Source organism: Nicotiana tomentosiformis, chromosome 8 (assembly GCF_000390325.3).
Source record: "Nicotiana tomentosiformis chromosome 8, ASM39032v3, whole genome shotgun sequence".
NCBI lineage: Eukaryota > Viridiplantae > Streptophyta > Magnoliopsida > Solanales > Solanaceae > Nicotiana > Nicotiana tomentosiformis.
The window spans coordinates 64,024,544-64,039,456 of record NC_090819.1 but is presented as its reverse complement, the minus strand read 5'-3'; the positions used below and the strand labels follow the sequence as shown (position 1 = coordinate 64,039,456).

Genomic DNA, 14,913 nt, shown 5'->3' with positions numbered 1-14,913 from the left:
TACCTGTTGAATATTTTGGGAAAAATCACAGTTTTCAAACTTACACATAAATTGGTGATTTCGGTAAAGGATTTGGGTTTTCACTGATATATTTGAAAAGCAAAACTATTTTCTAGAACTGTGAATGAGCTAAGCATTTTATCTATGAGCTACTTCCTTTATTACTTCCATTATGTTGTTATGAACTGTTGTTGGCTATTGGTGTTGGACCCTAACCTTTGTTCCAGCTCGTCACTACTTTCAATCTAAGGTTAGATTTGTTACTTATTGAGCACATGGGGTCGGTTATACTCATACTACACTTCTGCACCTTGCGTGCAGATATTGGATGTTGATGTTGCTGTGATCGACGGGAGCTGAATTTGAAGATGTACCTGTGTTCCGATCGTAGCTGCCTCTTGTTCATTGTAGCCTTATACTTATAAAAATTTGTTTATGTACATTTCGAACAGATGATGTATTTATTTCATACCAGTTTGTAAATTCTAATCTTAGAAGCTCGTGATTTGTACTATCAGTCCTTGGGGAGTGTATTAGAGTCAGTTAAATATTAATTGAATTGGATAGTTGTTAATTGGCTTACCTGACATGTTGGGTTAGGTGCCATCACGACTAGGTAGATTTTGGGTCATGACAACCATCCATTGGTAGTGCTACACCAACAGCTTCACAGTTACAGAATCTCTTAAGCCACTTTACAATGACTCTTGGAGTATGTGGAAAGACATTCCATATCATATCAGAGATGGAATGTGGAATCAGTTTAGGGTACATATAAACTTAATTTTTAAATTATTTAGCAAATACCCAATTTCACTCTACTTTATTTAATTATTTTGCAGACTAAGTGTATATGGGAGTGATGTTATGACAATGAAATAGAAGATGTCTTCGAAAAGGAAGCAAAAAAAAAAGGATTGCAGATTCATTGTGTGACGCTGGATTAAAGAGGAAGAAGCCTGATTGGATAAGAGAAGATGTGTGGCTAAATTTTATAGAAATATGGGATAGTGATGCATTTAAGAAGAAGAGTGAACGAGAAAAGGCTGCCCGAGCGTCTCAAAAGGGTCGCTCATTGCACACCGGGGGATCCATGAGTTCTGCTGCACATCGAAAAAGATTTGTAATTTTCACCTTTATTTTCCTTACTTTTATTTAAACACAATTGAACTTTTTTCTAAATTATATATCCTATTAATTTTGCAGGAAATGTTGAAATGGGGGCCAGTGTCTCATGCTGAGATCTTTGCGGAGACACATAAGAAAAAAGAAGAAAGAAGGTTCAAAAGAAGGATAGGTTGAGACACGAACATCGGAACAATATGTAAGATCATAGCTTTAAGACTATTTTTATTTTGCTTTGATATTAATTTATTAATATAATCCTTATTACTTTTATTTCAGGATGGATATCATAGACGCTTGGATGATTGGTGTCAGACGTAACCTGCTTCTGATGATGGTACCCCAATCTAACTGTCACCCGATGATTTGACTTCAATATGGACAGATGTGGCAGGTGGTGTATCCAAAGGAAGCATTTACGGGCTTGGAGTACAACGACCTTCCTCTTTTTGTCCATAGCCATTATTTTCGAATGCTCCTACTTCGCAAAATCAAGAAGAAATGGAAGAATTGCGAAAGCAAATTGAGTTGTGGTCGAAACAGTGTGAAACAGCCGAAGCTCACATTGCTAGAGTGGATAAATACACGAAAAAGTACATGCCCCACTCTTATGATGATGAAGATACTAAATATGATGCATAGTAGTGATTTATGGTTGATTACTATTCTTGGATATTTAGACTTTATATTTAGAATTTATGGTAGATTTGGATGTTGTGGTATATATGTGTAACAACTCGACTTGTCATTTTAAGAATTAATGCATTTTTCAATGACTTAAGATATCAAGCAGCTTTGTAATATGTATTATGACCCGCGGGTGTGGTCGAGTTTGATTTTCTGAAGATTCGGAATTTAATTAAAAGAACAATTCTCATTTTTGAAGCTTAAATGAAAAGAGTTGACCGGAGATTTAATTATGTGTAAACGGCCTCGGATTTGAATTCTGATGATTCCAATAGCTCCGTATGGTGATTTTGGACTTAGGAGCATGTCCGAAAAATTATTTGGAAGTCTGTAGTGGAATTTCGCTTGAAATGGCGAAAATTGAATTTTTGGAAAGTTTGACCGAGGAGTTGACTTTTTGATATCGGGGTCAAAATCCAGTTTTGAAAATTTTCATAGCTCCGTTATGTCATTTATGACTTGTGTACAAAATTTGAAGTTATTCCGGATTGATTTAATGTGTTCCGGCACAAGATATAGAATTTGAAAGTTCAAAGTCCATGTATATTTATTTGAGGTATGATTCATCATTTTGATATTGTTTGATGTGATTTGAGGCCTAGAGTAGGTCCGTGTTATGTTATGGAACTGGTTGGTATATTTGAACAGGATCCCAAGTAGTTCGGGTGAGTTTCGGGTGAGTTTCGGGATGAGTTTTGAGCGAGTCCGGGTATTTTGGCATTATGATGTTGTTCTGGAACGTTAGAAGTGCGGACCACACAATGTCATGTGCTGAGGCACATTTTTGAGTGTTGTAGCAGATAAAAAAGTGCTGCAGTAGATGAAAATGTACGGACCGCAGAGGAAAAATGCGGACCGCACAAATTTGTCTGCGGTCGCACATCAAGGGTTCTGCAGGTTCGATGGTCCGATTCCGAAGGCTTATATCTTTTAATCTACAATGAACTTGGAGATGATTCAAAAACAAAAGTTGTAGCTCTTTGAATCTAGTTTCCACAAAGGTATAGCATTAATAATTTAGACATTTGTACAGAAAGTTATGGGTATTTTACTGAAGCCTGATAAGCTATCACACTGAAGTGCGACCGCACTCAAAATTGTGCGGCCGCAGAACTTAGAAATGTGCGGCATCACTTGAAAATGTGCGGACCGCATATTGGGAGAGCAAACTTGGTACTATATAGCTGAGGGTTAGGTTATTACTTCATATTTAGACTTTGGGAGCTCGGTTTGTGGCGATTTTTCGTGGGATTTTTAAGAAATTCATCGGGGTAAGTGATTCTAACTCAGATTTGGTTAACATACATGAATATATCATTATTTTCATCATGTAATCAGTATTTTGAAATGAAAATTTGGGGAAAATTATAGAAATTTTACAAAACAAATTTTTGGGATTTGAATACCAATTCGGAGTCGGATTTGAGTGAAATTAATATGGTTGAACTCGTAATTGAATGGGTTGTCGGAATTTGTGAGTTTCATCGAATTCCAAGACATGGGCCCCACAGGCAATTTTTGGAGTGTAATTTCGGATTTTTGTGGGAAAATATTAGTTTTTTTATATGAAATTAATTCATATAATTGTGTGGACTGAATCAAATTAATTGTGACTAGATACAAGGTTTTCGGGAGCTAATTCGTGTTACAAAGGCACAACGGAGTAAATAATTTCATTGTTCGAGGTAAGTATTTTTTCTAACCTTGAGTGCGAGAAATACCCCTTAGGCATTGAGTCTTATGTGCAAATTATGTAATTGAAAATTATGTACGCGAAATGACGAGTATGTACTTGATTTATATGTGCAAATTACATTGGTTAAAATCCTTAAACGTTCTTATGTATTAAATTAAAAATTATTGGCACTTATTAAATCCTCTATTTGTCATGGCTAAATCCTTGTTTGTTGGATTTGTTTTTATATGATGATTTGGTGTGATTGCCACCTTGATTTTACGTGAAATATTATTTTATTGAGTTGTTCACTCCCGGATATTTTGTTAAGATTTTTGTGTACATTATAGTCGAGCCATGGGTTCCTTATTGTGGAAAATAATGTATTGTTGATTTCTATGGCAAGTTGTAATATTGAGCACTTGATGTGCAATTTGTGATATGTTGTGATATTTGAGCACTTGAGATGCAATTTATGAGATGTTGTAATATTGGCACGTGATATTGTTGGGAGGTTTGTTCGGATATTTGCATGAGGTTTCTGTCGTGCTATTGTTACTGTTGATTTATGCACATGCGGCATGACAAGGCGGGCTATATATATATATATGTGGGGGGGGAGGGTTGCGCATGTGGCGAGACAAGGTGGAAATATTATTATACGCGTGCGACGAGACAAGGCAGGCATTTACTTTATTATTGCGCACGTGGCGAGACAAGGCGGGCTATGTCGGAAATTGAATTGTGATGACTTGTGATGGCCTGGGGGCATTGTTGTTCTTGCACATTTACTTTTGGGACTACGGGATGGTATCTCGGGAGTGCCTTTTTGTTGACATTTCTCTATGGTTGCACTTGTCTTTGGTTATTTTGTATTTCCGTGATAGGTAAATCCTTGTGATCTTCTGTGATGTATTATTTGATTTTAATATGTGTTTGTATTCCTTGATGTATTGTGTTGGCTCTGGCTTTTTAGTATGAGATTCTAAAGAGTTATATTCCTAATTTTTTTACCGATTTTTGATGACTGAGTTGTTTTAAATAAAAGAAGTTACAAATCAGTAGATTATTTGATATTTTATTTAAATTGAAAATATCATTTTTCCTCACTCAAACTATTTCTAAACTAAACTCATTTCTTTGTTGAATTCTTACTTGGTTTAAAAACTGTAACCTTACTTTATTGAAAATGAATTAAATCGTGCAGGTTTTATGTATTGACATATTTGGCACGAGAGTCGTCTGTGCGGTTATGATAGAGATATGGGCACGAGGTGCCGTGAAAATATGAAAGGGGGCTGATAACCATATTTTATGATTATGACATGAGATATTGATTTGAAAGACACCAGTTCACCCATCATGCTCATTTCAAACCCATTCCCCATCATCTCAGCAGATTCCTTGCACATTTCTTAATTAGTAGCCCTAAAAGATAATCTCATCCACATATACTTGTACAATCAGAACATTCTTGCCTTTGCTCCTCAGAAACAAAGTGTTGTCCACCTTTCCTCTTACAAAGTTTTTGGTTAAGAGAAATTTTGAGAGTCTTTCATACCAAGTTCTTAAGAGCATGTTTCAGTCCATACAAGGCTTTGTCTAACTTGAACACATAGTCAGGGAATTCTTCACTTTCAAACCCAGGAGGTTATTTAACAAACACTTCCTCTTTCAGATTAACCATTCAAAAATGCACTCTTTACATCCATCTGATACAAGGTGAATTTCATGTGTGCAGCAAAGGCTATTAGCATTCTTATAGCTTCCATTCTAGCTATAGGTGCAAACGTCTTATCATAGTCAATGCCCTCCTCTTGATTGTATCCTTGAACCACTAGTCTGGCCTTATTCCTTGTGATATTTCCTTGTTCATCCAGATTGTTTTTGAACACCCATCTGATATCTATGATAGTTTTGTTCTTGGGTCTTTGCACCAAGTGCCAGACCTTGCTTTTTTCAAACTGATTTAGCACTTCTTGCATGGCTATAATCTAATCTGTATCCTTTAGAGCTTCCTTGATGGTCTTAGGTTCAACCTGTGAGAGAAATGTTGTGAGTGCACATAGATTTCTCAGAGATGACCTGGTTTGCACTCCTGCATTTGGATCAAAGATGATGTTCTCAAAAGGATGTGAACTTTGATGTTTTCATAGCCTGATCTGCATACCTAGAGATGATTCACCCAAGGATTGACCCAAAGGAACATGTTCAGTAGGTATAGCTTCATCAGTCTATTTAGCAGTCACAGTAGTTCTCTTTTCTTCTCGTTCCTCATGATCACTGTCAATTTCCTTGTGATCTCCGGATCCATCTTCAGATTGAGGTTCAGATTCCTTAGGAGCTCCATCACCAGTGAGTCATATGTCATAGTCTTCATCCTGTAGACCTTTCTTAGCCAAATTGTTAGATTCATCAAAAATAACATAAATATTTTATTCTACATACAGTTCTTTTATTAAAAATTTTATAGGTCTTACTATGTGGAGAGTAACCCAAGAAAATTCCCTCATCAATTCTATCATCAAACTTACCTAAAGCTTTTTTGCCATTATTATACACAAAATATTTGCACCCAAATGCTCTTAGGTGAGTGATGTTGGGCTTTCTCCCTCGAAGTAACTCATATGGAATTTTCTCAAGAATAGGTATGACTATGCATCTGTTCAGCAAGTAACGGGTAGTATTGACTGCCTCAGTCCAGAAACTCTTAGGCAGTCCACTAGTAATCAGCATGGTCCTCCCCATGTCTTCTAGGGATTTATTCTTTCTTTCTACAACCCATTTTGTTGTGGGGTTCTAGGTGCAGAGAAATTATGATCAATACCATGTGAGTTACAGAACTTGAGGAATTTAGAATTTTCAAACTCAGTACCATGGTCTGTTCTTATACTTAATACATTGCAACCTAGTTATTGAATCATTCTGACAAATACACAAAAAACATCAAAAGTTTCATCTTTATATCCCAAAAATAGAGTTCATGTACACCTGTAGAATTCATCTACAATGACAAAAACATACCTATTACCTCATTTGCTCCTCACTCTAATTGGTCCACATAGGTCCATGTGAAGGAGTTCTAGAGGTTTGGAGGTGCTGACAACCTTTTTAGATTTAAGAGCTGACCTTACATGTTTCCCTCTAACACAGGCATCACAAACCTTATCTGAGGAGAACTCAACTTTTGGTAGATCAAGGACCAAGTCCTTTGCTGCCAACTTGTTGAGTTGAGAAAGACTGCATGACCCAATCTTTTATGCCATAGTAGTGGGTTATCTTCCATTACATTTAAGCATGTGTGCTCACTCTGAGGAAGAGACATAATAAATATCTTGTAAACATTGTTATGTCCCTTACCTTTTAACACAACTTCATCAGTATCAAGCTTAGTAACAGTGCAGATTTTGGAATTGAATTTTACTTCATTTCCTTTATCACACATTTGAGAGATGCTAAGACAATTGTGTTTAAGGCCTACCATATAATATACATCTTCAATAGCATGAGAGAGTGACTTACCAACCTTGTCAATACATGTTATCTGGCCCTTTTACCATTTCCAAATGACACACTCTCTCCTTGGAAGGCTGTCACTGAGAGAAAGTTTTTCTTTTCTCCAGTCATATGTCTTGAGAATTCACTGTCTAGATACCAGTCTTGGTTGTTCCCTCTCACTTTAGACTGCACCAAAAACCACAAGTTAGTCTTGGGAATCCAGACAAGCTTGGGTCCCTTTTTGTTTCAAAAGGGATGAATCGGATCTCTTCTTGCCCAGAAGGGAAGAGGATTAGCAGTTATTTTCTTATTAACATTAATCCACTTAGTATGGACAAAAGGCTTTGCTTTTGGTTTCTCTTCCTTCTTCACATTTTTAGCAAGACCAAAGGTATTTCTAAACTGAGCATGAATTAAGGCAGGACAAGTATCTCTAAAGTGTCCTACCTTTCCACAATTAGTGCACATTTTATTATCAGAAATTCCTACATACTTTGAATCAAACTTGGGAACAGGTTTTCTGTAGCCAATTCTTGCTTTGTTAGAGCTGCAGTTTTCATTCAGCCAATTCAAGGCATCTGAAGATCTATGTCATTTTCTTACTCTAGATAGTTCATAATTAGCCTTTTCTAGATTTTTTTGCAGGACTTTATTCCTACATTCAGCATCACAAAGATTATCTTTAGCCCTTTTTAATTTCTTTTCAAGCTTATCCTACAGATCACTCATTTTTCCCTTACCATGTATATCAGGAGACTTCTTACTTTTAGAAGTGAGCTCAAGAATCTGGTTCTTAAGGTCTTTGACATGTCCTTCTAGATTAGCTTTGTCAGATTCAAGCTCTTTGATATCAAGTTTGACACATGAAAGATTGCTTATTAACTGATCATTTCCAGCACTCATTTTATCCATTTCACTCATCATGGTTACAATTATGGCCATCAGTTACTTTTTAGACATAGCATAAATGTTTTCGTTTAAGTTAGAGATACTTACTTGCTTTGTTTCATCTTCAGTTTCCGAATCACTCATGGACATCATTCCAATCACTTCTTCTTCTGTTTGGCTTTCTTCAATTGCCATCAGTGCCACTTCGATATTTTTATCTCCAAAGTCAGCTTCTAAGGTCCTCCATATATCATGGGCAGATATACAAGAGGACACTTTGTAGATAATATTTCTGGGCAAGCCTCTGTAAAGCAGGTCCTTTGCTTTAGCATTTTTCTGGACTAGCCGACGATCTTCATCATCATATTCCTCTTCTCTCTTATTGCACTTGTTACCTTCACCATCCATTTTGATCGGGAGAGTTGGTCCATCACTGACAATTACACATAGGTCAAAGTCAGTGGCCTAAAGGAACATTTCCATTCGTAGCTTCCATTCATCATAGTGATGTCCATTAAATAGAGGAGGTCTTCCAATGTGCATTCCAAGCTGTACTGGAGGCTCTGTCTCCACTGCCTGATGTTCATCAATTACATCATATAGACTTATAGCCTCATCCTCTTTTGTTCCTATTTATCACTTCCATTGTCCTCATATGCTGTCAGGAAGTCCTGCTTTATTGCTTCAGTAAATCCTTTACCTAGGATTTTTCTTTTGTTGGAACCTTTTTCTCTCATCTTCTCCCATTTTTCCTTTTCAGCTCGCTCTTTCCTCCACTCAATTTCCCACATTGGACAGTCCTTGACCATGTGATCTAGCTTGCTACACTTGTAGCACCCATCATAATTAGCTTTTTCAATCTGTTTAGGCTTACCATTGGTCTCTCTCTTAGATGTATTTTTGGAGTTCTTCATGAACCTCTTGAACTTAGGAAACATTGCTAGGTCAGGATCATTACTGTCAGATTCATCTTCCTCGAACGCTTTAAGGACCAAGGCCTTATCCCTCTTTGGTTCTTCCTTGCGCAATTATATCTTTCTCATTTCATGAGTCTTTAAGTTTCCAACCAACTCATCAAGTGAGATTTTGTCCAGCTCCTTGGCTTCCTCGATTGCTGTGAATTTTGATTCCCGTGAAGCTGGAAGGATCCTTAGAACTTTGATGACCAACTCTTCTAAGGTAAACACCTTTCCAAGTGATTTCAGTTTATTAGTTATTATGGTAAACCTAGTCATCATCTCCTGGATTGGCTCATACTCCTTCATGGAGAAGAGAGCTCATAGTTTCTCATAAGTAGTTATATCATTGATCTCTTCACTTGGTTTGTTCCTTCATGAGCAGTTTGGAGTGCATCACATGTCTCATTTGCATTAGAGCACGCAGAAATTCTATTGTACTCATCAGGACTAAGTCCACATGTAAGAATTTTCTTAGCCTTTGCATTCTTCTCTATCATTCTGAAATCTGCGGCCACAAATTCAAAGGGGTCCTTAGGAACTGTTTCACTTTGTACATTTTGTTTAGTAGCTATGGTCCATAGTTCATAGTCTTCAACTGTCAAAAAGTCTTCCATTCTTGCTTTCCACCAACTATAATATTTTTCATTAAACAGGGGTGGTCTGGTGATTGATTGTCCTTCATCAATTCCAGGTGGAGCACTCATATTGCTTTCAAAATCTCTCTAGGTATTAGTTGTGTATGAGAGAGAACCTGCTCCGATATTAATTTTTAGTTTGAGCGCCCGTATGAATTATTAAATAACTTGGTTCTTTACCGTGTTCCTTAAATGTGAAGTAAAATAAGTAATAAAGTAAATACAATGATTTTTACGTGAAAAATCACCCGGCTTAAAAGGTGCAAAAACCACGACCTACTGTGTAGAATTTTCAACTTCAACTCCACTAGAACAATGAGCCAAAATGTATCAATTATAAGACTGTAATTCAATACTCTCTAGTATTCCTACTAGACTATTTGATTTACAAGTTACTCTAACTTCTAAAGCAAACACTCACTCCAACTCACTAATTATTTGTGACACTTTGATAACAACTCAACTTTCTAAAACACATTCACTAGACTGGCTCAAGAAGAATACAATACTGGTACTTGACTAGAGTGTACAAAATGTAGTTGTTCGGTTGATGTATGAAAGGAAGATCTCAAAAGTCCAAAATAAATAGTATTTAAATGCCCGGACTTCAAGATCTTCTAGGAGTCCTATGCATAGTCAGCTTCTCGTTTGATAGGACTCCTACTGTTTCAAGGACTACATAAGTTTTGGGACTCTTATTTTTTACTGATTTATTCGTATCTTCTTGGGCAACAACCCTTATAACATGTAGTTGCCTTCTTCCACCAAATTCAAACCTGGGTAACTTTGAGATAAAGTTACTGTCTTGCACATACGTTCAATCATCAACCTGAGGGGCTGGTCCTTTACCCTGAGAAGCTGGTTCTTAGAACAGTTAAGCAGCTACGTTGAGAACCTGGTTCTTTAAATATTACATCTAAACAAACTTTGTTTATCATCAAAATCTCAATACTCAACGGTTGTATTGAAGCTTTGGGTGGATCAAAAGAAAAATAAAGTAGTTACGTTGCAGCTGAATCAAAAGTAGATTTTACGTACATACTTCTCACTTTACCAGTGGGAACAATAATTAAAGCAGAGGCCTTTGCTGTTGGTTGTATGAACAACTTGTACCAAAGTGTTGGTGAGGAGAATCTGTACAGAGAGTTTTAGTTGAAAGTTAAGGTGGAAGTATTATCAACTTGCTCATATAAGTGCTATTACATGAATGTTAAGTGCATTTAATTTGTGGAGGGAGGGATAACTAATAAAGAGCTGATCATCCCAAACTATGCCTTATAAAAAGGATTAAGCGGTCGTTGCAAATATAATCCGGTTTACAAGTCCGGAATCGAATCCCACAGAGAATTAAGGCTTAGCTATAGTTATTCAATATTGCTAAGAAACACAAGTCCAAACAATTTCCTAATTATAGAAATTATAATATTTATTTCTAACTAATTAACTAACAATTATTATAAAGCAGTAAAATTATCAACTAACAAGGATGAAATTTGAGACAAGACTAAGGAGGTCTAGAGTTATGATTTCCCCAATTGTCGGAATCCTTCCCGCTATGCCTTCTATAATTCCGCCTAAGTATTTTCTACCGATCGTGAGTACTTCAGGTGTCATAATTCTCTTCCGAGCAACTACCACAATTTACTAGATATATTCTTCCGAACTGCGCTAGCTGGCACTAGTTTACTACTCACTAAGATCGCACCAAGGTTTCGTTATTCCTAATCCCACCTTTAAACTTTTCGTATTGATTCCTCACATACGTCATAAGTGATGTTGTTCAACAACTAGCTAAATATGTATCCTTTTCCAAGAAATACATAATAAATAGGCACAGTCAATTGATGGCCATTCAATCAACAATAATAAACACGTAGTTGAACAAGTAGAGCAATCCAACTACTCAATTATATAGAAACATAACAAGAATTTATCCTACAAAAGGTTCTATCAAAACTCTAGATAACAAATTAGCTATTCATAATAGTATGCAAAGCTACAATACTAGAATTCATAATCAATAATGGAAATAGGAAGGAGGAAGTGAAAAACTCGTAGAAGAATTCTCCGCCTTGCTCCTAGTGTGTTCTTGCCTCCTTATGTCAAATCTCCTCAAAATGGTGTTTAATTACTATTTATATATGTAGGAAAAAAACTAGACGAAATAATCAAGTCCAAAATCAAATAGGAGATAAAATAGGCCTGAAACTCGGAACACCCTCGCGACAGACCGCGCTTCGCGAGGCCAAACGCGCGGTGAACCTCGCTGCACCCTCGTGTTGCGAGGCAGAACGCCAGGAAATTTTCTTGCCTCGCCTGCTGCTTCTTCGATTCAAATTTTGCTGCCTACTTTTCCCTTCTTTTACGTTTTTGTTTTTTTCTCTTTTCCACTTGACTTTTGTCTCCTTTTGATTTGTCTTCCATAATTACTTTATCATTAGATAATTATAAGCCCATTGTTTTAGTACATGAAATACACTTTAAATATTTATTTTGCTCTAATTTCATTTTTAATGTACCTACACATAAAATAAACTCAATTAAGCACACATATAGTATAGTTTAGCATTAAAGCACCTAAATGTAAGGTAAGTAATGCACTAAAAATATATAATTATAGCCAAACATTACTACCCCACACTTAAACGTTGCTCGTCCTCGAGTCAACCAAAAACTCACACCATCTTTGAGCACTTAACATATTTAACACTTTTGAAGCACACTACACCAATGACCATGGTTTATAGCAACAATTAAACTTTAGCATATGCAATCACATACACTTCCCTTTTCTTATGCCATACTTCACAAATATTCACAATAAAAAAAACATGCTCCTAACAATCCTAACCTCAAAAATCGACTCAATGTCACAATGCACTCATGGCTTGAACACCCAACATCATTGAGAGAAGTCTAATAACGTCACCTATCCCTCGCGAAATCATGTGTCCTCACAACAAGAACAAATGAGTAAGTTGAATCCATACATTCGAATCAAATGCTCAAATATATTTTAAAGACTCAAATAAATCAAATAAACTCCTCACTCTCATAAAGAAGTCACATGCATGCACAAAGTACCATAGGCTTGCTCATTATGTAAACATCCACTAATGTAGGCTTGCTCAATCTAAAATCAGTTAGGACTTTTTCATGGTTGTAACGTGGGCTAAGGGAAGGTTAAGATATATTTTGAATTAGTGGTTCATCCTCCCAAGCACTTTAACACATCACGTAATAACTTTAAGCGCAAATTCCTCAATCCACTTCAATTTTACAAACAAGATCACACCCCAAAAATATTCCCTCATTCTTTAAGTACTACTTTACTTTATATCCCACTAGCAAGAACAAGACAATAATTTATTCATCTATATTTTTTCCTTCTTTTCTACTCTTTTTTTTTCTACTCTTGTTTTTCCCTTTTCAGTTTCCGCTAGTGGTGTATTACTTTAAAAAATAAGTGCACCCTTCTTTCTTTCATTGGTTCCACTCGAAAGTCACCCTACACTTAGTCCTTACTTCTTCTAGCGCTCATTTCACAATTAAAGTGCTTTAAGAGGTAAAAGGATCAAAATAATAAAAATTTAGAACAAAGGGGTATAGGATTGTAATGTGGTTGCCAAATAAAAGTCTATAGGTTCAAAAGGGTTGACTAGGGATAATTTTTATTCATGGTAAGCATTAAGTTCAAAAGAATCAAATAAAGCCTAAAATTATTTTTCAAATCGAGCAAAACCTAAAATTTCGCTTCAACTCACATATCGGGCAAGTTCTAGACTCTAATGCAATGACGCAGACTATACAATTTCTCGCCACACATGGCACATGACTCACTAAGGATGATTACATTCCGATTCTCAAATAATTGCAAGTATTCACAGAGCCACAAAATATTAAGCATTAAGCACAAAGTGAGCACGAGCCAAGAAAATGAGACATAGGCATTAATAGACCTGCTATCTGACTCAATAAGGCATCATAAGCAATTTCAAACTATAGAGAAGGTAATACACATGCTAGAGCCTAAATACGCTACTATCAAACAAGTCAAAAGCGCCTAGGAATTTCATTTTCCTTCTTTTATTCCCTAAATCCTATTCTACTCTAAAAATAAAAACTATGACCCGGTTTAAACTACATCCCATGAAAAAGAACCGAGGTACAAAGAAAAACCACGGGTGACTATTACTACCTACAAAAATAAAAGATATATTTTTAGATTTTTCTATTTTTCAATTTTTTTTTTTGTGTTTTTGGTCAGACTTTAAACCCTCAAAAAAATTGTCTAGGATATCTATCGTCGGTAAAAGTCCAATCTTTTCTATTTTCTAAAAATAAAAACTATTCAATTAAACTAAGACAACTAAAATAGCATAAAAAATCACCCCGACAATCTCCTCACCCCACACTTAAAATTGTGCATTGTCTCCAGTGCACACCATAACTAATAAAAGGGTAAAAGAAACTCCATGGTAGGCCAAAGGTCGAAGCACTAGCAGCTCATGGGGTACTCAGACTTCTCCCAGGCATGGTCCTTCGTGCGGGTACCTCACACTTAGTTCCAACCATCTGGCTTACTGTTGCATCCTTCCAATAGATTTTCTTTCCATGCTCCTACAAAATAAAAAAAACTATACTACAAAAATAATATAATAAAAATTAAAGAAATAAAAATTACAGAAATAAAAACAAAATAAAAAATAAAAAAAACAGTAAAGTTGGGTTGTCTCCCAACAAGCGCCTTAGTTAACGTCGTGGCACGGCATGAACCACTTTTTGCCTCTACTTCAAACTTATGAATTGGATCCCAAGTTTTGATTCTGCTCTAGGATCATGCTCTTAGGGCGATACAAATTGCTGCGAGCCAAAAATTAAGTGATTCTTTATGCACTTTTTGGCTTTCAATCGAGGAGTGTCACCTTGCCTAGATGGCCTTGAAAATTTCAGAATCTAGGGCTCATCCACTTCTTCCTTTGACTCTTGCATTGGCTCATATAAATCAATTTCCATACCTCCTTCTGAGCACAATGTCGAAAAATAATTGGAGTGAGGACCAATGTGCTCAAACTCAAAATTCAACTTGTTATCGACCTCCTCTTCTTGCCACAAAGAATTAATTAAAATTGTATCTGTAAGGTCCTCAGTTGACTCCAGTACCACTTCTTCAACATCGACATCATCAAATTCTAGTTGGTTGGTTTGGTCATATTCTCTTCTCAACTCCTCCATTATAATGGCAATTTCTACAGCCAATTCATGTTCTTCTTGGCTACTATCCACACTGTAAGCATGTTGTGCTTTACAAGGTTCAATTTGTTTATTCGCTTGAGCCTCCAAGTTGTGAACAGCTGCCTCTTGTCTTTGTATCTGCAGTGGTTTCTCATCATATTGTTCCACAAGGCACTTCAACTTATCTTTGATCTCCTTCAGGCCAACGTCC

General features: G+C 36.3%; 2 protein-coding genes across 2 annotated transcripts; both read right to left on the bottom strand.

Moving 5' to 3' along the window:
- Positions 1-5,166: 5,166 nt before the first annotated feature.
- LOC138897596 (uncharacterized mitochondrial protein AtMg00820-like) lies at positions 5,167-5,472 on the bottom strand. The gene has a single exon (XM_070183585.1). It carries the CDS (start codon positions 5,470-5,472, stop codon positions 5,167-5,169), a length of 306 nt encoding a protein of 101 aa, XP_070039686.1.
- Positions 5,473-8,502: 3,030 nt separating this feature from the next.
- Positions 8,503-9,536, bottom strand: LOC138897595 (uncharacterized). The gene is made up of 3 exons (XM_070183584.1): positions 9,192-9,536; positions 8,941-9,132; positions 8,503-8,892 (listed from the first exon to the last, which is right to left on the bottom strand). Exons 1-3 carry the CDS (start codon positions 9,534-9,536, stop codon positions 8,503-8,505), a joined length of 927 nt encoding a protein of 308 aa, XP_070039685.1.
- Positions 9,537-14,913: the final 5,377 nt, after the last annotated feature.

Coding starts and splice junctions, on each gene's coding strand:
- LOC138897595 (XM_070183584.1), bottom strand. CDS start 9,536: ATGAGTGCTCCACCTGGAATTGATGAAGGACAATCAATCACCAGACCA. Junction 9,133..9,191: donor CTCATGAAGGAACAAACCAA/GTGAAGAGATCA, acceptor TTCTCCATGAAG/GAGTATGAGCCAATCCAGGA. Junction 8,893..8,940: donor AAATCTCACTTGATGAGTTG/GTTGGAAACTTA, acceptor TAATTGCGCAAG/GAAGAACCAAAGAGGGATAA.
- LOC138897596 (XM_070183585.1), bottom strand. CDS start 5,472: ATGCAAGAAGTGCTAAATCAGTTTGAAAAAAGCAAGGTCTGGCACTTG.